General features: G+C 34.0%; 1 protein-coding gene across 1 annotated transcript in view; it reads left to right on the top strand.

Moving 5' to 3' along the window:
- Positions 1 to 26,875, top strand: part of CWC27 (CWC27 spliceosome associated cyclophilin) — a 250,864-nt gene that overhangs the window by 17,474 nt on the left and 206,515 nt on the right. Inside the window, exons 6-10 of the mRNA XM_024928816.4 lie at positions 237 to 340; positions 2,671 to 2,740; positions 14,015 to 14,094; positions 15,068 to 15,098; positions 17,996 to 18,153. Coding sequence (XP_024784584.2) covers positions 237 to 340; positions 2,671 to 2,740; positions 14,015 to 14,094; positions 15,068 to 15,098; positions 17,996 to 18,153 — 443 coding nt within the window. The remainder of the gene's footprint in view (positions 1 to 236; positions 341 to 2,670; positions 2,741 to 14,014; positions 14,095 to 15,067; positions 15,099 to 17,995; positions 18,154 to 26,875) is intronic.

The following is a 26,875-nucleotide window of genomic DNA, read 5'->3' as shown; positions in this document are numbered from 1 at the left end:
TCCCATTTGTAAAATGGGGATAAAATATCCCTTACTTAATAGCACATAGGATTATTGAGAGAATCCAGTGAGGCCGTGTAAGTGGAAGCATGTTGTGTAGTAAATATATATCACTATACTAATAATGTTTATGTGGGGAAAAATATAGACACTATACCAATGGAATTACATATGGGGTTTGATTTTTTGTGAAATGTTAAAAATGGAATAATGTTTTCGAAATATTTTTTTCATAGGTTTTGTTTAATCCTTTTGATGACATCATTCCAAGGGAAATTAAAAGGCCGAAAAAAGAGAAACCAGAGGAGGAAGTAAAGAAATTGAAACCCAAAGGCACAAAGTAATCATAGTGGAAAGATTTTTCTTCAGCTTGAAAAATGACACTCATTCATTTAGTTTACTGTATTTCCTTTTATAGTAATTGTTTACTAGCAAAGGAGAGGCCAGTTTGAACCAGAGAGATATTGGAATTATGAGTGTGTGGTTGTATTAGTTCATTTTTACACTGCTATAAAGACATGCCTGAGACTGAGAGATATTGGAATTATGAGTGTGTGTTTGTATTAGTCCGTTTTCACACTGCTATAAAGATATACCTGAGACAGGGTAATTCATAAAGGAAACAGGTTTAATTGACTCACAATTTCACATGGCTAGGGAGGCCTCAGGAAACTTCAGTCGTGGAGGAAGGCGAAGCAGTCACCTTCTTCACAAGGCAGCAGGGGAGAGAGCGAGTGGGAAGGAGGAACTGTCAAATACTTATAAAACCATCAGATCTTATGAGAACTCACTCAGTATCATGAGAACAGCTTTGGGGACACCACCCTATAATCCAGTCACCTCCCACTAGGGTCCCTCCCATGAAACACATGGGGATTGTGGGAATTACTCGAGATGAGATTTGGGTGGGGACACAGAGCCAAACCATATTAGTGGTTTTGTTTGTTTGTTTGTTTGTTTGTTTGTTTTCCTAAATGAGCAACTCTTGTATTCAGGTGCAGTATATCTTAAACTTAAGCTACAAACATGTCATCTCAGTTGTTCATATGAAATCTGTGTTAATAAATAGATACATATTTTATGATCCCTGTAACAATTATTTATATAAATGAGTTGTTGAGAAACTTTTGTTTGTTGCTTATTTTAAAATTAATATATGCTCACTCAGTATAAATAGAAAGTAAAGTATAAAGAATATTTTTAATGACTGCATGATTGCATTATGCAATTTAACTTGTATTTAACTTTTTACTCCTTTTATGTTGCTATTAAAAATAATATTATTATAAATATTTTAAAATATAAAGCTGTTTCATTCAGTATTCTGGTTTATTTCCAGAAGATAATTTTCCAAAAAATAGGAATGAAAAAATAAATTTCAGTATTTTGGACAATATTCTACATTATTAATACTGTCTGTATATACCGCAGAGTTAGATTTCAACGTATTCTTTTACTGAATCGTAGGATCCTTATTAGAGATTTTATTGTAACTATAATTGTTAGATTTGATCAATTCTAGATATAATCCTGCCAAACCTAGTAAACAAAAAGCAAAGTTGATTAAACTTTCTAAGCTTCAGTTACCTCTTCCTATAAAATGGAGATTAGAATAAGTTCAACTCCTGGTTGTTATGAGGATTAAATGAGAAGAGGTATGTTAAAACACCCAGTAGTATAGGCATTCAATACCTATTAGTCTTTTTCCTTGATATCCTACAAATACAAAGTTAAATTGTTTTATAAACTGTCAGATATGAGCCAGACACTTTAATAAGCAGTTAATTCCTTGTGGCAAAATAACTGCTTATTGGAATTATTTATTTGATTTTTAAAAATTCTTTGATCAGCTTATTTTGATTAATCTATCTCTGGATGAAACGTCACTGTCACTGTATTCATATACAGTGTGTCATCACTATGATTTATCTTAACAATAAACTCTAAAGTCTTTTTTTGGTGTGTTTTGCTTTGTTTTTGTTTCCAGCAAATATATTGGGGATGATATGTTGGTCATTGCTTGCTTCTAGGCTTTGGGAAAAAAAAAAATCTGTTTCGCTGCCACATCTTCAATTTTTCTATTTGAGAGACAGTTTTAGTAACTTGTTTATCTTACTTGAGATTACTTTTGTTTGATGAATCAGAGGAGACAAACCTAGTTTTTTCTCCTTGTGGGCTATTTTAGTTGTTTATTGCTCATATTTTTTTGTCTGACAATTTTGTATACATATTAATTTTAAAATATTAAAAAATATTTTGCCAAATACTGGATTAATTGCTTCCCATTTGTAGCACTCAGGGATATATACTTATTAGTTTTTCAGAAACCCCCATTTTGCTACCAGTTTTGATAAATATAAAAAAGCTTAATTATTTCTGTCATGCTTGACTCAGTACATTTAATGGTAATGCTCAGGAGGGATTTTTGGTCATTAAAAGTTAGTATAATATAGGAAACATTGGTGCTGTGAGGCAAAAGCTTTAACATCATACTGAAAATACAGATCGTTAGAATACTTCTGCTGAATACTGAGTAATATGGTCTTTTTTAGAACAGTCAGAATGTATTTCTTCTTGTAAATTCTGTTCTCTTGCTCTGAAAATAAGGTATTTATAAGTTTGATTTGACTTTCTCTTTCTTTTTTCTTTTCTTTCTTTTTTTTGGACTAGAAATTTTAGTTTACTTTCATTTGGAGAGGAAGCTGAGGAAGAAGAGGAGGAAGTAAATCGAGTTAGTCAGGTAATCTAATTTGCCCTTTGTTCTAACTTACAAAAGAGATTGGGGTCTATGTTACTCACTATTGTATCTCCTGCTATATCTGGCACAGCATGTTTTACATGGGGCAGGCTCAGTAAGTGTTCATTGAATTTGTAAATTGATTTGTGGTCAGTAATATTTGCAACTTTTGAGATTATCCTATTTATTTTTAATGTTGGCATTTAAAAAAATCAGTTTGAACTAGACTTGCAGTTTTTTGAATGGTTGGACTTTATGATTCAGATCCTAACTGCTATTTTTTCAGGTAGTATGTTAGATGATAATGATTATTATCATTACTGTTATAAACAGTCACAGACCAAAACTCTTATATTCATTTTAATGTTATTTATATATATTTTGTTTATTTCATTAATTCTCATTACAGCCCTTTGAGATGGGTGATATTATTATCATCCTCATTTTACTCATGAATAAATTCAGCTATAGTTTATAATTTGCTCAAAGTAACATAACCAATAAGTAGCTACAGATGGGAACTGAACCCAGGTCTTTGTAACTATTAAATCCATGTCCTTGAATTATGCAGTGCCTCCTGGCCTTTTTATTCTGCTAGTCCTTGCTGTAGGCCTTTACATGTGGTTTTCTTCAATATTGCTTGCATCATAATACGCATTACTGAAACACGGTGTCATGCCATTGTTTAGAGCAGTAATTCTGGTATGTATACTACAAGAAAACTGTCTTCAAGGGTTTCTACTCCTAAAGGTTCTGATATGCCTTTCTTTTTTGAAAATTAGTGAATACTGAGAACTAAAGGATTAGGTTTATAGTCTTTATTGTTGTAATTAAAACTTTATAACCTATAAGCCTTACTTGCTTAACATAATTATCTATTTCTTACCAACTCTAACAATAACATTGAATTAAAAGCATATTATTATTATTCTTATTTTTACTTCTTTAGCCATATGTTCCCTTATTAGTGAGCAAGGTTTTGCAGGCTAATGTTGGACGCCTAGTAAGCACTCTACTTAATACCCCTTGCATTAAAATGTAATTAAAATGGTGTGTATATGAAATATTTTGGTCATAATTTTTTGTTGCTTTTTATTGTATCCTTGAGTGATGTATTTGATGCCATGGATTCAATTTCCATTTACCTGTACACCAACATTCTAAACTCTAGGAGATAAGGCCAAATATTTCTCCTGGGCTCTTATCCCTTGTTCAGAGTTGCTTTAGGAAAGGTCTCTACTTTAGATGTCAAAACTAAATTCATTTTTTTACAAAAACTTCATTTCCCAATTCCTTAATGTCACCAATCACTCTGTCACCTCAATATCTGAAGAGTCATCTTCTTTAGATGTCATTGCACTAGTCTTGCATTGTTTATGATTCAAATTTATGCCTCATCAAAATGATTTACTATGTGTCATGATTCTGTGGTTATGTTTGTGAATAGACAAAACCACGAATGTTAGATCTAGAAATTGCCAGGGTTCCTTTTCATTGATGTTTTCTAAAGATGTCAAGTTTCCTTGCATACCCATACTTTCCTCACAGTTCCCCCACCCCTGTTTTTCCTTTTGCCAGGAGTATGCTCTCTCCTTAAAGTGTCTTTGCTTTAAGATTTAGCTCTACTATCACCTTCTACTACTTCTACCTCCCCCTGCCACTGAACTCCCATCCAGGCTAAGCTAGGTACTTCTTTCCATGATAATCTGTCTATGCCCATCAAAACATTTATCCTACTGCATTACAATAATTTATCTTCTTATCTGCTAACTATACTATTTATTTTATGTAATCCCTATAACAACCGTGCAATATAGATATTATTTTTCTTATTTTGTAGAATAAAGAAAGTGAAACTCAGAGAGGGTTAAATAACTCATCCATGATCATGCAATTAAGAGGTGGTAGAATCAGAATTTTGAACTGAGGGTTTTTTTAGCTAGTTAAGTTTCTCATATGATTATGAATGCTGTAGAAGCTGTCTCCTTCAAGCCCAAGACATCTCAAAGGTTGGTGAGAAATTTCACTGGTAGCGTAGCATTCTGGGGTAGAAGGCAGCTGGGGAAGGCAGTTGGCCCGTTGTCCTTCCCTAAATCCCACAGGGTCCTGGATAGTTAGGTTGAGCAGCCTTGGAGAGCAAGGGCAGGAGAAAGATTTTCCTGTCAGTTTTTTTGTTGAAATTAAATTTCTAGTCTAAAGTAAGTTTTGTTCACAATTACTTTGAGATAGACTTGACTAGGAAATTAGTTTGAATTTTTTCTATTTGTAACAGCAGCATGTGTTAAATGTTCAAAGATTATCTTCCTTCTGCTGCTTTCTACTGTACAAATAGAAAAATGGTATGTTTACATTATACTGAATATTGTGAACTTATACTCCAAAAGCAATTTGCGTTTCAGATTGAAATGTACAAGGATAGCAGCACAGATAGTGCTGTCTTTTTTTTTTCTTTCTTAAACCTGCAAAACACTTTAAACACTTTTAGAAGGACTGAGTAAAATCTTTTCTCTGCCAAGAAAATTACAACCCAAATACCGTTCATTATCAAATGAGTATTATTATCCTAGTATTGTGTCATCATAGTTTTCTCATCTGGCTCTTTCGTAGGGGGTGCTTTGTAATTAAGTTATCATCAAATGCTTGTATCTGACTCTCACGTCTATATCTCTAGGCTGGTTTACTCTTCTTTTCTCCAGCTGCTTATGGACATTAGTTTATCAAGCCCTGGGGAAGTCTTAACTCACTATCTTTTTCTTCTCAAACTTCTTATTTTGTGACTTTGTATTCCCTAGTGTCAATATCTTCCAAAGAAGGACTTTAGATTCCGTTGTGATTTTTCATATATTTTTTCATTGCACTGTCCTGGCAATTTTTTATCCAAGATGTATCTCAAATCTGTTTTTTCCCTTTAATTTATTGTTGCTACTACCCTTGTTCAGCCTTCATTATCTCTAGACTGGACTGGTGTGGTAGTCTATAGACCAGTTTCCCATCTCCCCTCTCTTCTTTTCCTTCCACTACCAGAGCAGCCTTCCTGAAGCTTAAAATGTTATTTTTACTGTCTCTTTACTATAGAAATAAGGCCAAATTTCTTGTCCTATTATTTCAAGATTCTGCTTTCATGACTGTCCTTCACCAACTCTGCTCTTTCAACTAGTACTTGTTAAACTTTCCTGGTGATAAAAATCACTTGACATACTTTTTAAAAATTAAGAATCCTAGGCCTTATCTGAGACCCACTAAATTAGAATTTCCAAGCAAGGGGCCTGGGAAGCTGTACTTTTAATGAATTCCAGAGGAATTCATACCAAGGAAATGTAGGAAACACTGCTTTAGCAGATCTGAATGATTTGCTGCTCTATATGTATGCCTTATTGTTTCCATTTTTTGTGCCTTTCTTGATGTTCTTTTTCCCACCTGAAATGTCCCATCCCACCTCTGGATATCAAAGTCATATTTGTTTTCAACACCTGAAATGCCATCTTTTCTAAATGTCTTTTCCAGCTTTTAAAAATCTTCTTTTTCTTACCCAACCTTTGCCTTTCTTGTAATACTGTACATTTGCCTTTTAAACACATCTTTTTTGCTTTATTACAGAAGAAGCATATGACTGTGTTTGCATTGTACACTAGTCCAAAGTCCAACATTATACCCTTTACTTTATAACTTATTAATTGTGTAGAGTCCTGGGCTGTGAGCTTGTTGTACATAGAGTCTGTGTCATCTTTGATGGCAGTGTGCTAGAATAGAAATAACATGGATTTGGGATCATACAAATTCATATTAAAACTTTAATTTCCCCTGACACCCTGTGAGCTTTGATAACTTAGTCTCTCTGAGCCTCAATTTTCCTTTCTGAACAAGAAAATAGTATGTCCCACTTACTGTTGTGAGTAAGGATATAGTTTTAATTTTGATTTATTATACAATACTGAAAAATGTCTTTGAAAGCCAAGTGCCTTAAAATATACTATACATTATAACTGATATTTTAATCTCAGATAACTAAAGAATATAAAATTTCTCTAATATGATCATAACCATTATGTAGAATCTTATGCCCTTATGCCCAATCTAGAGGGCTGGTGAGAAATTTCATTATCAGCTCAGCCTTTTTGGGTAGGAAGCCACAATCTTGACACAATTGGCCTAGTGGCCTTCATGAGCACTCCCATTGAGTCCTAGATAGTGGCTTGTGCAGCCCAGCCTCATTATTACCCACCAACAACCCATTCTTCACATGCGATTGGATCTTGGCACACTGCAGAATCAAAAAAGTTAAAATCTACAGAATTTAACTTTTTTTGTCTGCTTTATGTAATGGACAAGTAGGTAAGTTTAGTTGGAGAAAATAGAGTAACAAGAACAATACTGTTGAAATTTACTGGCTTAGAGAAAGGGAAATTGTTTTTAAGTACATGAGATAAATTCTGGAGAGAATCCAAGTAGAAGTGTATTTTTGTTTATTTTGCTTATATACAGTTTTTTACACTACCAGCACTGTTCAAATACCTTGGTAAGAAGAGGGAAGACTAGCTTGAATGTTGGAAAACTGTGGCTAATAGAATATATTTCTTCAAAATTTAGCTTTACTATTTTTAAGTGTATGAAATGACTGGAGCCAAAGCCAAATAAGTGTCTGTTCTAATGACTAAGAATAATTTGCAGTTTCAGTGGTTGCATGAAATTAAATATTTCTAAAGGGCTTAAAAATAATTGTTTCATTCTTCATTTGTTTATCAAGTTTCTTTTTTCAGTGACTGCGCAGTATTAATCTTTATTCCAGAACCTTTCTGCCCGATCACAAGTTAATAATTGGTAAAGTCTGAATTGAGGCTTTACTTTATGTGAAAGGAGAAATAAGATTAGAGTCCTCTCTGGTTTATGGATTATCAGTGTGGGATTACAGACACCCCTTCACCCCACTCACTTATTCATGACAAGGTGCCTCTCCCACATGGGTTAGCTTTCCTTCATTATTTATTTCAGTATCTTTCTACTACCTGATAAAATCTCTTAGAATCATAGAATTTTATAGCTCAAAGGGATTTTGTCCAACTTCCTTTCTTTATAGATGAGGAAACTGAGCCTCTGGTTAAGTGACTTGCCAGACTGACTTCATTTCCTTTTTGATAGGATTGCATGATAGGGGGATGCCATAATAATCATATCTTGAGTTCAGAAAAGCAAATTGTGAGACTCTCTCATGATATTCTTGTGGACAACAAGAAGAAATGTGATCTGGGAGATAGTACAGTCAGATAGATTTATAGCTAATTGAATACTTCTGACCAAAGGGTGCTTTGTTGTCAAATCATGCCGATTTGAACTAGTAAGTTGAAATGTAATAGGAGTACATGTAAATTCTGTACTTGAGTTCAATAAAATCAGCTGAATAGGTATGACATAATAGCCTGTGAGTCCTAGTTGAATTACTAAGAATAAGATCTCTGGAATAAGGATTTTAACATCCTCTGCATTGTTTAGATCATACTTGCAGCATTTTATCCAGTTGTGAACGTACTTAAGGAAGATCTTGACAAACTAGATGCATCCAGAGGAAGGGAAATGGTGGGGAAGACGGGGATGATGCCAAAAACCACCTAACATAGGGAATGCAATGAGGAACTGGATATAATAATACTTTAGAGAAATAAAACTAAGTGAAAATATGATCCTAGACTTCAAATATTTGAAATATTTTTATCTGGAATATTGCTCCCTTCATATTGCTTTCTTAAACAATGCTTTTATTTGAATGTCTGTATTGGTTTAAAATTTATTCAGGAATCTTTACATGTAACTGAAATATAAATGTCAGTAAATATTTTTCAAGTTAAAGCTTACAATCAAGATAACTAGTTTTTATGAGGTAAGTTAAACAACAGGCCCATTTTAAAAGTATCTCAATAGCTAGATTTTTATTCACTGATCAAATTGTGCCACATTCACAGTGATACACAGAGCATTTCTTTCCTACAAGACGTAGTAACATTTTTACTTCAAATCCAGAGTTTTAGAAGGGCTTTTTCCTCACTCAGAAAAAGTTATCTTGGTAGAACAGTTTTGCCACTTTTGAGACTAAAGTAAGGATGTTTTGTCCTATTCTAGTTTATTTTATGAAATTAAACTTTCCCAAAAAAGTTGGGAGGCGGCCATGGCATGGAGAATGCTGCTAGGCTATTTGCAAAGAGGAGGTCAGAAATGTTAAACAGTGTAATTTGTAAAATGTTTCTGCCTTATCAAATTGTATTCAACTTTAATTTGCTTATCTTTCTAGTTGTTTAGACTTAGCTAATTTTACAAAGGTGTTAACATATTTTATTAATTTCGTATTGCTCTTTTAACAAATTGCCATAAACTTAGTGGCATTAAGCCACTTTAAGCAAAACAAATTTAGTGTCTTATATTTCTGGAGGTCAGAAGTCTGCAATAGGTTTCACTGGGCTAAATATCAAGGCGTTTGCAGGGACTTCTTTCTGGAGTCTCTGGGGAGAATCTATTCCCTTGCCTTTTTCAACCTCTAGAGACTGCCTGTATTCTTTGGTGTGCCCCTTCTTCTATCTTCAAAGCCAGCAATAACTGGTGAAGTCTTTCCCATGCTGCATCACTCTAAAATTGACTCTATTGCTTCCCTCTTTCACTTGTAAGGACTCTTGTAATTACATTTGGACCCATCTTGATAATCCAGGATAATGTCCCCACCTCAAAATCTTTCATTTATATGCAAAGTCTCTTTTGCCGTGTAAGGTGATATGTTCATAGGTTCTGAGGGATTAGGACATGGACATCTTAGGGGGCCATTATTCTGTCTAATGAATGTCTAAACTAACTTTATATAGTATGCCTAACAACAGGCCTTCTTTGTAGTTCTAGAAGGTAGAAGTAGGGTTGGTTGGATGGTTGGAAAATATACATAGATTTTTTTTCTCTCCAATCAGAGAATTTCCTAATAATAGAAGCCATTTAAAAAGAAATTGTGCGTGTGCATGTGTGTGTGTGTGTGTGTGTGTGTGTGTGTGTGTGTGTGTGTATTAATAAGCTCATTTGAGGTGTTGAGACATAGTTGACCAGTCAGCAGTGATGTCAAGGAGATTTCCTGCATTGCCTGGGAGAATAGATTGTGGCCTCTAAAATATCTTTTTTAACTAATAAGTTTTTCTGGTTCTGTGCTGATGGTCTCTTAGTGTATTAGTTAGGGTTCTACAGAGAAACAGAAGCAGCCAATAGGATGTGAGAGAGAAAGAATAAAATAGATCCATTTATCTATTAATCTGTCACTTTATCTCTTTATTTATAGGAATTGGCTTTTGCAATTGTGGGAGCTGGCAATTCCAAAATATGTAGAGTAGGCCAGCATGCTGGAGACTCAGGGAATAGTTGATAAATTCAAAATACACAGGCTGGAAACTCAGGCAGGGTTTCTTTGTGACAGTCTTGAGGCAGAATTGTTTCTTCCTTGGGAAACCTCAGTTTTTGCTCTTAAGGCCTTCAACTGATTAGATGGGGCCCACCCACATTATGGAGTGTAATCTGCTTTCTCAAAGCCTACTAATTTAAATACTAATCATATCTAAAAAAATATTTTCATAGCAACATCTAGACTGGTGTTTGACTAAACATTTGGGTACCATTGCCTAGCCAAGTTGACTCATAAAATTATCCACACAGAGTTAGAGATTGAGCCCCAGACCTTCCAGCTTCTTGGTCAATGTTGCTCCTGTGTACCTTCCTCCTCCCTCCCTCCCTCCCTCCTTTTCCTTCTTCCCTCCTTCCTTCTTCCCTCCCTCCCTCCCTCCCTCCCTCCTTTTCCTTCTTCCTTCCTTCCTTCTTCCCTCCCTCCCTCCCTTCTTTCCTCCTTCCTTCCTTCTTTCCTCTCTTTCTGCCTCCCTCCCTTCCTTCTTTTCTTCTCTTTCTCTCCCTGTCTCCCCTGTCACTTCCCCCACCCCTTCTCCTCTCTCCCTCTGCCCCCTTCTACCTGTATTCTATTTAGTCCCTACTGTTTTGCTGCCTCTTTGTTCTTGGATATGAAGTTCCAGATAACGTAATTTTTCTGTGTCCCTCTGATTTTCATTTTTACATTTGTTTGCAGATAGTTTTGAATTTTCTGTGAAGCCCCTAACACTGAATTCACTAAATATATTTAGTATTTCATTCATCAGCTAAACCTTTTAATTAGTCAACTTATTTTAAGCAATTTTTAAAACATTTAAAAATATATTTGGTGTTTGTTCTTCCTTTAAATTCACTGTTACTTGACGGTATAAATAAGAACCTTAAAGTAGGTCATTAAGAAAGAATAGGCATTAAAGGGAAATGTCTGAATTCATTTTCACTCTCTTAAGGATTGTCTCCTAATTTCTTCAGTTCATCTCCAATTTGCTTTCTCTCCCTGCAGGATTCAGAGTCTACTGTAGTGGGAAGAGAGGCCTAACAATTTGTCTTTTCATATATTTCTATACTAATTTAATTTTAAAAGTTAGTTAAAATTTGAAATGGTAATTATTATTAAAATTAAACACAGGTTCCTCCTATTGTCAAGTCTTATTTTAAATTAGTGTAAAACAAGGTTTTTCTTTTTCCTTCCAGCTATTTAAAGTAAGTTTTGGAAGATAAACAAGAACCTTTTTAAAAAATTTAATTAATTTTTAAATTAGCTAAATGGAGCTAATTAACATATGAATTACCTCACATACTTATCATTTCTTATGAGGAGAAAACTTAAAATTGCTCTTAGTGGTTTTCAAGAATACAATACAAGAACCCATTTTAAAAATATATAACAATGAAATTAACAATTGTAAACTAACATTCACAAAGAAGTGAAATAGTATAGCTCATTAATGGACCAAGAGCTTACTTAGAGATCTGAATTCTAATCTTGCTTTTGCTATTTATTAGTGTAAGTCATTTTCTGATCAGTGGACCAAAAGGCTAGAACGGAGGATCTGGGGCCAATTCTGACTGTGATGTTTATGATTGTGACTTTATAAGGGAACCAGGTGGGGAGAATTAATATAGGACTATTTCTGAAGGTAGATGAAAATAATCTGACGGCCAGAGATGCAGGAGGAAGGAATTTTAAGGAAGGAAAGCATGAACGAAAGATGTTCAGGCTTTTATTCTTGTTTAAGTTATTTGATGTTCACTGTACACTTTTGCAGATAATCTCATTTAATTCTCTTATGTGAAATAGGCAAGGCTGCTATGATGATTATTCCCATTTTGTAGGCAATGTTTCTGAGGTCTCATGAGATCACTGTGTTTCAACAAATGGTACATGTTTTAGACTAAACCCCATGGAATTGTGGAATACTACATTTTGAAACTCATTTGGTCCAACCACCATCTTTCTTCTTGTCCTGTCTTCTTTCTACTATACCACCTTCTGTTTTGTGAATATTTTCCCCCATTTTTCATAGTCAGACAAACATTATCCAGTAATTAGATGACATTTTGCTTTTTCATCACTCCTTAAAGTAAGTTTATGAAATTAGATATATAGATTAATTGCATAATTCAGATTCTATGACTTTTTAAAACTACAAATAATAGCATATTTAGATTAACTGTTGGAGAAAATTTTGTATTATGAAATTGCACTATAAGCATGTTTTAATTGATTAACTCTATGGAGAGCTCCATATTAATACAGAAATTAAAATCTATTTAAGAGCCTGTTTTTCAAATTAAAAGTGGTGAAGGGAGCTTAAGGGAAAGAGGTGTTTTCATCTCTCTGTGTCTGTGTCTGTTTAAATGTCATTTAAACATTTTAGTTAACATACTTTGTAATAAATTTTCCCATATAAAATTTTCTTCAAAATTTTTCAAAGCAGAAATTATTCTTTCGGTCAACTCTAATCTCTTAACTGTTTATTTTTATATGATTAGTTGGGAGTTGGGGTGGTGAGCATCTTCCCCCCTCAAGATACAGGGTGTAAGTTTGAGGTGTCCCACCCTGCAGTAGGGAAATATGTAGAATAGGAGATTGCAGCTCTGAAACCAGGCCGGTATTCTGGGCCCATAGGGGCCTAGAGGAAAAGAAAAATGGATACATTTAGATTTTCGATATATGGGTACTATTGTCAGACAGACCTGGATTTAAACCCTAGATCCTCTACCACTGACTAGTTTTGTGACCTTTAGTAAATTACTTAATCTCTTTAACCATCTGTAAAATGGGGCTAATAATTCCCACCTCATATACTTTAATTTGGGAAGAGAAGAAGAGAGGGTTAGCAATGCTATTTGAAGCACAGTGCCTAGCACAAAGAATATACTTAATACTTGGCCAGGCACAGTGGCTCATGCCTGTAATCCCAGCACTTTGGGAGGCTGAGGCGGGCAGATCATGAGGTCAGGAGATCAAGACCATCCTGGCCAACATGGTGAAACCCCGTCTCTACTAAAAATACAAATATTAGCTGGGCATGGTGGCACACACCTGTAATCCCAGCTACTTGGGAGGCTGAGGCAGGAGGATTGCTTGAACCCCGGAAGCGGAGATTGCAGTGAGCTGAGATCACACCACTGCACTCCAGCCTGGTGACAGAGTGAGACTCCATCTCAAAAAAAAAATATATATATATACATATATATATATATGTGTGTATATATATATATGTATATATACTTAATAGCAGCAGTAGTTGTTGTTTTATAATGCTACTTCTTAAACCTTTTTATATCTTGTTTCCCTTCTAAAATGTACATTTTTTGAAAACATGAACTTTGAAATTAAAGCATTTAATAAATATTTGGTCACTGATAAATATTCTCATGCTCAAGAGGCTCTTCTACATCTTTTGTTGTTGTTGTTGGTAAGTAGTTCCTCTGGGATGCACTTATCTTTTGCTTGAGTAACATTTTAAAAAGTGATTCTGTGCAGTATAGGTGTCATATTTGAAGAATAATAGCATGCATTTATTTCAATACTCTTGTGATGTAGCTTCTAAGTTATAGGGGTCATAAAAATTAACTAGTTTCATACTATGCAAATTATTATGAGAATTTAGTGCTTCAAGTTGGTAATTCAACAGACTTCTTTTAAATGATATATCATTTTTTGAAAGAAAAGGTGTTTCTAAAATACTATTTTCAATCAATAGAAGAGTAAGATTCTTACTTATAAAACTTTAGTTTGTATTAAACTTTTCAGGAATACATCTTTTGCTAACCATATTATATCATTGCTAGGTTTTATGTAAATTTGTTAACTTGTTATTTAGGAATACTGTTTATTTCCCCCCTCATGATTATATTGTACATTCTTTGCAGAGCATGAAGGGCAAAAGCAAAAGTAGTCATGACTTGCTTAAGGATGATCCACATCTCAGTTCTGTTCCAGTTGTAGAAAGGTTAGTCCATTGTTGGTATGATCCTAAGTTCTTAATTTTCTGGCTCAGATAATTTTCTTGCTTCTTCTGTGAGTAAACAGTCAGTCCTCATAAGTCAAAAATTTTTAAGCCAGCCAAAAAAATAAAGCATTTTGATAACAGAGATAGAGAACTTCAAGCTTGATAGAGAGAAACAAACGCTCTAGTCACTTTCGCACTTGCTCTCTACCTCTGTTGAATGAATTACATTTAAAATTGTTTTACCATTACATGTTAGGACTAGAAACTGTTTGCTTTAACAGTTTAATGCTTAATTCAAGGTTGTTTTGCTACCTTTTCCTTGAAGCATTTTTGCCTTAATTGTATCATGAATGAACAAATTACAGTTAAAGGTTTTTGTGAAGAAGTTACCAGTTTGGGGGCCAGTCCACTGACTATAAATTCTCACATACTTTGAGGAGTTAACAGAAAGTTGTCTTGCTACCTTTGTTGCTTCTCTTTGAGAAGGGAAAACGTCTTGGTGTTAGATGTAATAGCACAAGATAAACTGGGCCAATATCTCAAGGGGCACTACAATGCTGTTGTACTCAGTTTAGCTCATTTTCGAAACTCCTGTTTTAAGACAGTCTTTTCTTAATATCCTTCTATTTGAAGGATTTGGGGTTTTTTTTAGTCAGAATATTTCAAGCCAATAAAAGAAATTTTTTTTTGCAGACCATTGATCATAAAAATAGCACTGTCGGTTGTTGTTTGCTTTTTTTCCTTTCAAATTCTAGTGAACGCATATATTTGCTAATGAATCATACTTATTCCACTTATAAAATGACTCTAAAGAATGTTTCCATCTGTTCTATAATGCCTTTCTTAAATTCCTATGTTGAAATACATTTTTGGAATGTTATTCCCAGCAAACTATTCTAGATTTTTGGGTTACAAAATAATTGTGTTAGTTTTAACTTGAAACTAAAATTTGTTTTGCTTATTTTTTTTATAGTGAAAAAGGTGATGCAGCAGATTTAGATGATGTAAGTATTTATTTTGGTATTAATATAGTTTGAACAATTCATAGAAAGTACAAAATTTTTACAAAAACTTAATTTTGTTCTTAAAAAGTAACGTATATTACTTTTATAGTTATATATGTCAAATTTTGGAAAAATATGAAAAACAGAAATTATTTAGGTGTTAGAATATTTCCTTACTCTAGGGGTGTGCGTGTGTGTGTGTGTATATCTCTCTACAACATTAGAATCTTATATATGAATTTCTAGTCTGTTTTTTTCTCCCCCTCACATAACATTACATTAATACTCAAACTTCAGATGTTATAAATTTATTGTGTTAAAAGTTTAAATATTGGTGTGTGGGCATCCTACATGATATATGGGAAATGCTTGGATCAGTAATTTATAGTAGTGTCTCCTTTTTATATACACATTTCAAAAGATTCTCATTCAAGAGTGTAGTGATCTTTATTAGTTGTAGTGGCTAACAAAGCTAACAAAACAGAAGGAAGATTTTCCTTTAATACATAAGAGTCAAGTTTTTCAAATTATACATATGCCACTTTTTATATAAAAACCCATTAATCTGTGCATTATATAATTTACTAGGAAGTACATAACTTTCCATGCATGAACACAGATTTATCTATTATCACAGTCAAAAGAGAAGGCTCTCTATGGCTATCAGTAGTAGATAGAGAGAGGATGAATATCTGACCTTGTCAAGAAAAGCTTCCTGGAAGAGATGATGCTATTTATGTCTTATATGAGAGTTAGGAGTTAGCTAAGTCAGAAAAGAAAGTGATGAAGGGGGTGAGGTCCCTCTAGCTCAGAGAATAGCATATGCTAAAGCATGGAAATAAGGAGAGATTATACCTTATTTAGGAAATACAAACGGAAATTTAAAGTTTCAAGGAGTCTGTCTTGTGAAGAGCAAGGAAGAAGAGTATTGAAGGTGAGGGGAACTGCATATACAAAATGGTCCGAAGCAGGAGAGTTTGGTGTGTTCTAAGAGCTGCAAGCAGGCCAGCGTGAACAGGGTGTGGTGACAGGCCAGAGCTTCATTACAGAGCTTCATAGGCCATGATGAGGGGTTTGAATTTTTTCCTAAAAGGAAGTGAGGAACAGTTGAAAGGTGTTTGTTAAAAAGAAGGATGCTATGATCAATTTTGCATTTCAGGAAGATCACTATTGGCAATATTATAGAGGACAAATTAGAGGAAACAGACTGATACTGGGAAGCTATTGCAGGAGGAGAGCTTGATATAAGACCACAGCTGTGAGAAGGGAAAGAGGGAGATTTGAAAGAGGTCTAGGAGGTGACTGATTCTACACTATGAGGTGAGGGAGGAGTAGTCCAAGAAAACCACAAGGTTTCTGGTTTGAGCAACTTGTTAGATGGGTGCAAAAGAAAGCATAGGGTTGAGGTGGAGAGAAGGATGAAAAATAATGAGCTTAATTTTATACATTTCAAGATTGAGGTAATTTGGAGACATCTGTGTAACATAATATGGGTCTAGAAGTTAGGATCAATGTATAGGATAGAAAGTAAAAGTATAGATTTGCTCTTAATATCATGGGTGAGTGACTAAAACTGTGAATCCTTTCCCAGGAAAATGTACTACATTCACAACCAAAATTATATGAATTTGCAGGGAATTTTTTTTAGATCTCCTGAGGCCTGAGCATGGAAGGCCTAGGTTGGTGGTTGTCACCTTTTAGTGCTTAAGAATTACTTAAATATATTGTTGAAAACATTCATAATTCCTACCCCAGAGATTTTGGTTCAATAAGTCTGCAATGAGGGCTAGAATTTTAGGTGTTAATAAACAACTATGTAATACCATCTAAGGACCAGACTTTGAGGACCAGTGCTTTAGGGGTCCACAAGTCTCAAATTAAGAATCCTGCTTCACTACGACTCACCAGATCAAAGAAAGAATCACAAAAGAAAAATGATCCACTTGGGGTTATTTCTTCCTTCTTCTCTCCCCTCTTTCTTCCCTTTGTTCCTCCATCTGTCAATGCTGGGCACTATTCTAGGAGTTGAAGATACAGCAGTAAGCAAAACAGGCCAGAATTTTAGCTCTCATGGAGTGTTTGCTGTAATTGGATGACAGACAATACACATGCAAATAATTAAAATATATGGTGTATCAGATAGGTGATAAGTACTTTGGAAAATAAGCCAGGGAAGATGAAAGAGTACTGGAGGTAAGTGTGTGGTTCTACCATTTTAATAGGTTAATCTCATCACCAAGAGGGTAACATTTGAGCAAAGATCTGAAGGAGATGAAAGAGCAAGCAATGAAGAGATATCTGGAATAGAGTATTTGTTTCAGGCTGGAGAGAACAACAACTCCAAAGTTGGCTAGTGTTGGTGGGCTGGAGTTGTAGGAGATTATGTCAAGGAGGTTTAGATTGCATAGGGCCTTGAGTGAGTTGGGGACCCACTAGAGGGTTTTCACAAGAGAAGTGATTGCTGTGACTTGGATTATAGAAATCTCAGCTTCTGCACCACACCTCTTCTACTTGAATTGATCCCTGTTGAGGTCAGTATGCTGGCCAACTGCCTTCAAAAGCCACATTTCCCACTGAGATAAGAATAGGAATATAGACAGAATAGCCCGGGTGACACAGAGGGAGAAGTCTGCTGCACAAAGGAGCTGGGCATGAGTTGAGCGAACAGCCTTTCCTGGGGTATCCCATAATTACATAGTTGGCTTAGAGCAGAACCCAGGGCTATTCCCAACTGTAGCAGATTCTTCAAGGGCTTATAATTCAAAACAAAAGAAAACAAAATTTGAAAAAAAAACCTAGTTTAGAATGCAATAAGGAGATTCAGTGGATGCAATAGATCTCTAGAAATGAAAGGGGAAATTGAGCACCTGGCAAATACTCATTTTCCATTTCTACAGGATGGAGAAGATGAAAGTGCAGAGCATGATGAATATATTGATGGTGATGAAAAGAACCTGATGAGAGAAAGAATTGCCAAAAAATTAAAAAAGGACACAAGTGCGAATGTTAAATCAGCTGGAGAAGGAGAAGTGGAGAAGAAATCAGTCAGCCGCAGGTGAGTCAGTTACTGTGCTAGATATCAGAGTTTTTGTCTTTTTATATTTCACTTTAATTCAGATTGAATCCTTTCTTCAGCTAATTTTTAAAATACTATTTTCATAATGTTTGATAAACATAACAGTTGTACAAATTGGCCCATTAGCAGGCCTAAAATAAAATACACCAAGCTTAAAGTAAACATAGCAATGATCCTATGAGTTCAATTCCATTTTATTTCTCTCTGATCCTTTTTTAGAAAGGCTCTATACTTTCATATATATAGGGTAATAATGTATTAGCTAGATGTGGAAGAATGCATTTGTTAAATACCAATGAGAGCAGTAGAGTAATTGTATAGAAAGAAAAGAGACATCCTCAAATAATTTCGGTGAGCAAAATTTGTCAAAACTGATGAAGAAAATGAGTGAGCCTGAAAACATTCTTAAATATCTTTTCAAGTCTGATTTACCAAATACCATATACCTATCCTAAGCTCAGTAGTATCACAAAATAAATTTCAGCAAATGGTGAAAAGTTTACTGTCTGGTGATGAAAGTTTGTTGGATTTATGACTCAACATTTTATTCTCCTGAAATTCAACTTAATTGAAAAATTATCTCTTTTGTGATTCTATTTCAACTTTATAGTATACATTTTAAATAATATTGCTTTAAAAAACAATAGTATTTGTTTTCTTCAAATACTATTTGGGGATAATATGAATGTAACTACATTTAAATAACATTCTTTTTCTCTATCATGTTTCTCAACCACATGTAGAAAAACTTAAAAAGGATTTCCACGCTATCATTGCATAGCTCCCTCAATTTTTTCTTTATGTAATCAAATAAAAATGATTCCCAGAAATTTCCACTAAAAGCATAGCTTTTAACATTTAGAAATGGTACTTAGGAGTCATCTTAAATGTCTTTTTTCCAGCAATATTCACCTGACACTCAAGTAATCACTGTTGAATAATTTTACATACTAGATTATATTATATATACCATACATAGTAGCTAATATAGACTAAAGATTTTAGTGATCATATGCATGCTTCTAGATTCATAGAGTTGAAAAACCTCTCATTCACACTGTAACTTTTAGTTAAATCATGAATATAATTATGGATACATAATGTTTTATTCCACTCATTCAAGGCATGTGTTTTCTGATTTTAAAAAATTATGAATTTTTTTAAAGGTTAGGTTTATAATGTAACAAAAATATATTTAAAAATTTTAATAGATGAGCCAACCAAATATTTATTTATGTTAGATTTAAGTGTTCCTTAAACTCCCAACTCAGTCTTGTAGGCTTTAATCAATTTCAAATACTTATATACCCTATAATATAAATTATAATTTAGCAATGCTAAATTTTGTATAAGAACTAAAGTTCATTTTTAATGTACCTTTCATAAGTGTCTTTAAAAAATTGTTTACCTAATATTAAGAAAAGTCAAAGTTTGCATTTTCCAAAATTGTGTTCACTCTTACAATTAAGGGTTATTCTTAAAAGATTTCCTTGGCTGTAGTATGGGCCTGATGACCAAACATGGCATTGATAGCTAGATTTAGGAATCTGATCTATCATGAGAATACTGGAGAGCCACTGAAGTTTTTACAGGCAAATGATATATTGAGATTGTATTTAGTATGGAGAATGGATTGATAGAGGAGTGTTTTGGGCTATTATACAAAATACCATAGACTGGATGACTTAAACAACAGACATTTAAAGCTTAGTTTTTATGGTAATTTCTTACATAGGAACATATATATCCACTTACTTATGTAAACAATTTTTCTCTTTTTATAAATCAGTATAATTTGCAAAATTAAAATCACATAATTTGTATATTCACTGTAGAGGAAAAAGTTATATTCAAGTGCATTGCAAGTCTACTAAGAAAATTAAATAAATTTTAAAAGTACATTAAATACTTTTCTACTTAGAAAAGTAAATTAAATAAGAAGTCTCCAAAGGTGGCTTGAATATTTTAGGTAAACATGAGTATTGTGGACATTGTTGGATTCTTTTAGGTAAAATAATTGGCAAAGTGTGCCTTTGTAAATGGTGCAGACAGCACACATTTATTTATAACTGTTCTGTTCCCCCACATTTTCATTATTCACATTCTCTACTCTCCCTCCTTCATCCTATCTGTCCTACCTACAAAGAGAAACAAAAGAAAAATAAGGTCAGGATAGAGGAGAAAGTACAGAATTTCAAAAGGAAGAAACAGTTTTTTCCTCTAGTGTAGAAATTTCCATGATTGTCTCATGACCACGTATTTTTTTCAGTTCATAAAGTTGCCAAAATCAGACCCTGGCATGGTGGCTCATGCCTGTAATCCCAGCTGCTCAGCAGGCTGAGGTGGGAGGATTGCTTGAGCCTAGGAGCTCTAGGCTGCAGTGAGCTATGATCCTGTATGGGCAACAGAGCAAGACCCTGTCTCTAAAAAAATAAAAATAAATTTTAATAAATTTCCAAATCATTAGTACTTTTGGTTATTTATACCAGCGAGTCTCTGAAGTTAACTTTATGGTTAAAAAATAAAACAACACAGGAAAGCTCCAAATGTACTGAAAAACTACAACATGGTAAAAGGGATAATTATATTTAAAGGAAAGTCACTGCTCAGTTTGAGTTATAATGGGTATAGCTGCCAGCCAGATAGGATGTCAGTGTGATATCATTATCTATTCAAAAATGTGTACTCTTGATACATAAGTTTTCATCAGGGTGTGCTTGAAGTACTCTATTATCCTTTGGTCATTCTTCCATTTAAGCAGTAGGATCAGAAACTAGACTAGCCCACCAGCCCTTTAAGCAATGAGCCGTTCAAAGTATAATTTTACTGAAAACGTGTGGTATTGCTTCTATTGGTAAGGAAACATCTGGAATCTGTTAAAGCTGGCTATCACTTTTGGATGTTAAACCTACACATGTATTTATTGAGTGCTTAATATTTAAACTGGGGAATGATATGTAACAGAATAATTTTCAACAAGTTTACATATAGTAGGATCTTCTCCTAGTAATGTGTTCTCAACAATGTCTCTAGTTGTTCATTTGAAAAAAGAGCTCAGGGGAAATACAAATCCAAAACGCTTCCTAGTTTCTCTCCTTAGAGAATTGGCACCCTTATATCTATTCTGACTTCCTAGGATTTCTAATCCCTTGTTTCTTCCCTTTTTAAAATGTACCAATCCCACTTTCTTTCCAGCCCACCTTCTCTATGCCTGTATCTTGACTACTGGATACAGCTCAGCAGAATCACACAGGCATATACAAGCTGGTATTATTATGGATTTCTAGATTCCAGCCTCAGCTGTGTCTCCAGTGCTTTCTTATTACTCACTCGCCACAATGTTTACTTCACACTTCAAACTCACTCACTGAACGGATCACCTGGCTGCTTGTTTTTTTATGAAATGACAGTAAATTTCTTCAACCCGTATTTCTTTCTCTTCCCCGCTTCGAGAGTAAAAACTAACAAAACCATTCCATTTTATTTCCTGTCCCTACTTCCTTCCTATTTATTTCTAAATACATATCATCTAGCTTCTCACCTACCACTGCACTGAAACTACTTCCACTAAGGCCATCTAGTTGATAATCGACTGGCTACTTTCCATTTTTTTTTCTTGGTCTTCCTGCTCTGGAGATTTTTGTCTCTTTTCTCTTGAGACTAATCTCTCTCAAGAACCTTACTATTTAAAGTGTGATCTGTGAAGCAGTAGCATTAGTATCACTTGGGAACTTGTTAGAAATACTGAGTCTCAGGCCCTGTCCTACACATTTTTAATTAGAATCTGCATTCTAACAAGATCCCCAGGTGATTTTTGTGTGCATTAGTTTGAGAAGCAGTCCTGTAGAATATTAATTTTTATCCCTACTGCTCCTGGACGAGTTCAAGTTTGTATCATGTTAGTTCCAAGGTCAGCAAGTTGTCAGCAAGTTGGTACTATATTCCCTGACTCCTTAGTGCAAACCTATGTGCACCCTTTTCACACTCCTGTAATATTAGGTTACATATACATTTTTTCTTCTTTGTGTATCCTTATACTGTAACTTTCTTGAAGGTAGTGATCATATCCGTTTACATTTGTATCTCCATGTTCAAACAGCATAGGTACCCAAATATTTTTGTAAATACATGAACAAAAAATGAATAAATTCTTCTTTGGCAAATCACTTTCTCCTCTGGATCTTGTAAGTAGCTTGCTTGTATTTTCAATAGGGATTTATTGATTCGCCTCTCCTCTGCCTAAACTAAGCTCTTTAGAGACTGTGTCTTATTTATCTTTATATCCTCAGAGGCGGCTAATATCTTAAGCATATAGTAACTGGTCATTAAACTTTGTGGAATGAGTGGATAAATAAAATATTTAATTAATTATGTTCCATTATAGGAGTGGTTTTCACTCCTAACCGCACATTAGGCTCACGGAGGAGGCTTTGAAAAATACTAATTCCTAGGCCCCTCACCCACAGATTCAGAATTGTTTGGTCTGAGGTAAAGTCTGGGAAGATCCTTTTTTAACTTTTAAACTTTTAATTTAAGTATAATATACAAACAATGTGTCTATTAACTATATTTCATAGTGCACATAAGTATACAGCTAGCTGAATTTTTACAAACTAAATATATCCATATACCCGTCACCCAGATCAAGAAACAAAAAATTGCCATTACCCATAAATTCACCTCTTGCCCCATTCTAGTTACTTCCCCCTCATCTCCTAATAGTAACCACTTTTCTAACCTTTAAAACAATATTATTTTTAATTGACAAATAGTAATTGTATATATTTATAGGTTACTATGTGATGTTTTGCTGTATGTATTCATTGTAGAAAGATTCGATCAGGCTAATTAACGTATTTATCCACTTCAGCAACTTACCTTTTTTGTGTGTGGTGAAAACATTAAAAATGTATTCTTTTAGCAATTTTGAAGTACACTAACTGTGGTAAGCATGCATTACAAAGCTTATTCTTTTTTTTTGTTTTTGAGACGCAGTCTCGCTCTGTCGCCCAGGCTGGAGTGTAGTGGCACAACCTCAGCTCACTGCAACCTCTGCCTCATGGGTTCAAGCGTTTCTCCTGCCTCAGACTCCTAAGTAGCTGGGACTACAGGAGCGTGCCACCATGCCAGGCTAATTTTTTGTATTTTTAGTAGAGACAGGGTTTCACTGTGTTAGCAAGAATGGTCTCGATCTCCTGACCTCGTGATCCACCCGCCTCTGCCTCCCAAAGTGCTGGGATTATAGGCGTGAGCTACTGTGCCAGGCCACAAAACTTATTCTTCTAGTCTAAGCAAACTTTGAGAAATGTCTGTTTAGATCTTTTGCCTATTTTTTAGTTGGGTTATTTGTTTTATTACTGTTGAGTTGTTTGAGTTCCTTATATATTTTGTATATTAGCCCCTTATCAGATGTATGATTTGCGAATATTTTCTCCCAATCCATGGATTGTCTCTTCACTCTATTCATTTCCTTTGCTGCGCAGAACTTTTTTAGTTTGATGCAATCCTACTTGTCTATTTTTACTTTTGTTGACTGTGTTTTGGGAGTCCTATTCAAGAAATCATTGCTGAGTCCAGTGTCATCAGGCTATTCCCTCCTCTTTTTTTTTTCTAGTAGCTTTACAGTTTCAGGCCTTATCCGCAAGTCTTTTATCCATTTTGAGTTGAGTTTTGCTTATAGTTTGAGATAAAGGTCCAATTTCATTCTTCTGCAAGTGAATATCCAGTTTTCCCAACATTTATTGAAGAGACTTTTCTTTATATATTGTGTGTTCTTGACACCTTTGTTGAAAATCAATTGACTGTAAATACCTGAGTTTATTTCTTTACTTCCTATCCTGTTTCATTGGTTGAGGTGTCTGTTTTTATGCAAATACCATGCTGTTTTGATTAAAATAGCTTTATAATACACTTTAAAATCAGAGAGCGTGATGCCTCCCACTTTGTTCTTTTTGGTCAAGATTGCTTAGGCTATTTGGGGTCTTTTCTGGTTCCATACTAATTTTAGGATTTTTTTTTCTATTTCTGTGAAAAATGACATTGTAATTTTGATAGAAATTGCCTGGAATCTGTAGATCACTCTGGGTAGTATGGACATTTTAATATTAATTCTTCCAATCCATGAATCCAGAATGGGATATCTTTCCATTTATTTGTGCCTTCTTCAATTTCTTTCAATGTTACATAGTTTTCAGCAGACAGATCTTTTAGCTTCTTGGTTAAATTTACTCCTCTAAGTATTTTTTTAATGCTATTTACTTTTCTCACATCTAAGAGCATACATTAATTTGGGGCAATATACTTTATCAAAGCTCTGTAGATATTCTAATATGCATTCAGTGTTAAGAATTCTACTCCCAAACACATACCTCCTTGATTATTTCTGAGGTATAGAATAATGTAAAAGTGGATGATATTTTGTAGGGTTACCTCAGGTCTTTCACAGAACTTTTGCAGTTCAACAGAGTTAAGACATTTATCTCAGCTGCACTTGATTTTAATCTCAAGAAAGATAAAAGGGTCAAGAAAGTGAGAATCAAGTAATTTTAGAGAAAGAAAATAAGATATTTGGGTGTTTCTAATGTTTTTTTAAAATGTGGCTGATAAGGAATAAAATCAGTGTCTCTCAACCTTGTTTGTACATTTGAATCATCCCATTCCTGAACAAGCTGTTCATAAATTTTGGTATTCAGCCATAAGAAATTTTTAAAAACACTCCATGTAAGTCTAATATCCAGCCAAGGTTGATGAAAACTGGGGTAGTTTGCAGCTTGTGTTTTGGAAAGTCCTATTTTAAAACTTATTGTAAAGAATCCTTTTTTGCCTGTAGGTGGAGCTCAGCTACTGCAAGTTGATCATGTAAATCAGATTGTGTTGTCTTTCCTGCTTGTTTTTAGCATCTGTATATTGATACATAATAAATGACTAAACAATAAAATCAGCTGTAATAAGTGGACTAGATAGTAAAAAATCAGTGGTTTGTCAGGATGATTACAGCATTATAGTAATGCTATCTTTTATTGTGCAATTTCTATCATCTATAATTTTATTGTGATTCTAAATTAATTACATCAAATTGAAATATAAATGAAAGAAATCTTAACATATACCTTAAAATCACAATCATTAAAAATTTCATGATAATCTTTACGGTTAACTAGAAGGGCATCAGTCTTAGTGTTTGAACAGGTTCTAACTTTATCAGCCATGTTCTACTTATATGCCATGTTTAGTTGACTGCAGCACTGTTCCATTTTTAAGAAAAAATGATCTTATTTGATAAAGTTAACTGGAATTTGTGTTTTGCTCAGGAGTTCTGTTAGGTTGACTGAATATGAGATATATAACTATAATGATAGCATCAGGAATTTAGATATGAATATTGAAGTTGAAATTAAAGATCTTATGAATTGATTAAGCTCTAAATTGTGGAGCATGGGATAATAGAGTCATGTTTTCATACCTTCTAAGGTCTGGATGAACACCTAAATTAGCTGTTAGTGTTTCAGATCTTCTTTTGTTGGGTTTGAAATATATGATTAGGAATTCTTATGGAACTTTGAATATTTTTTCCCCAGAATTTCTAGACTTCTCAGAAAAATTAATAAGCTTCTTCTCGTACTTAGATAATTTTTGACTCTTACTGTACTTTGTGTCTGGATTCTCTTACTTTATGGTTAGATTTAGGAAGTACAGAGTTATCCTTAGTAAATAAACATTGTTTGCTTTAGGAAATTTAAAAAGATAGTTCAATATTTAAATTTCAAAAATTTAAAGGATAGTATACATTTTTAAATGATAGTACAAATTAAAAAAAACAGGTTAGTAACAAACATTGAAACCCACAGATATTATAACAACCCAATTCAAACCATTGAAATTATCATCTCTAGGATGTGCCCCTCTTCATTTCACAGAAGATTTATAAGCAAAGAGTGAAATTAACTAGGACTAGAGCATTTCTGCTTCCTTTCATTCTCTTTTGTCCCAATGTGTTGGACTGAAGCAGACAGTAAAAGAAAGGAAGAGAAATAGAAATCCAAGATCTATATACTGGGTAGTTGGTCTCTGAATAAAGAAAATTTGCAGTTGTTTTTTTGCTTTGGTATGGAGTAGTAGTAATCCAAATGTTGTATTTTCAGGAAATCTTTCTGTTTAACAGCAAATATTAAGCTTTGGACCAGTCTCAGGTTTAATGAAATTTACATGCTAATTTTTACTAGAACTTGATTTTTATTTTTGTATATTTTTTCCTAACCAATCATTCTATTCTCAAATATATGTTATTCGTGTTCCCAGCCACTGTGTAAGAACTGCTGCGTGCCAGGAAGTGGTAGGCTCCAGGAACATGAAAATAAAGGAGATATGGTTTCTATCTGGAAATGTTCACAATATAGTGTAAGAATAAGAATTGTCAACAATTAATTACAATTCAGTATGACAAGCGCTCTGCTAGACGTGCGTACAAAGTGCTATGGATGTTAAGTAGGCAGTATATATTTCAGGAAAAGATCAAAATACCAGATTTAAAAGGGTTGAACAAAAATTGCCATTTTTGCAAATCAAAAACAGTCAAATATCAGCAATTTCATATGTATGACTCTGATGCTAATAAAGTAAGTCATTTTTTGGAGCCACTATTTAAAAGGAATAACACTTTAACATTATATTCAATTATTTAAATAATGTTGCATAATCTCTC

Source organism: Pan paniscus, chromosome 4 (assembly GCF_029289425.2).
Source record: "Pan paniscus chromosome 4, NHGRI_mPanPan1-v2.0_pri, whole genome shotgun sequence".
NCBI lineage: Eukaryota > Metazoa > Chordata > Mammalia > Primates > Hominidae > Pan > Pan paniscus.
Note: the sequence above shows the minus strand (reverse complement) of the source record. Positions and strands in the feature narration are given on the sequence as shown.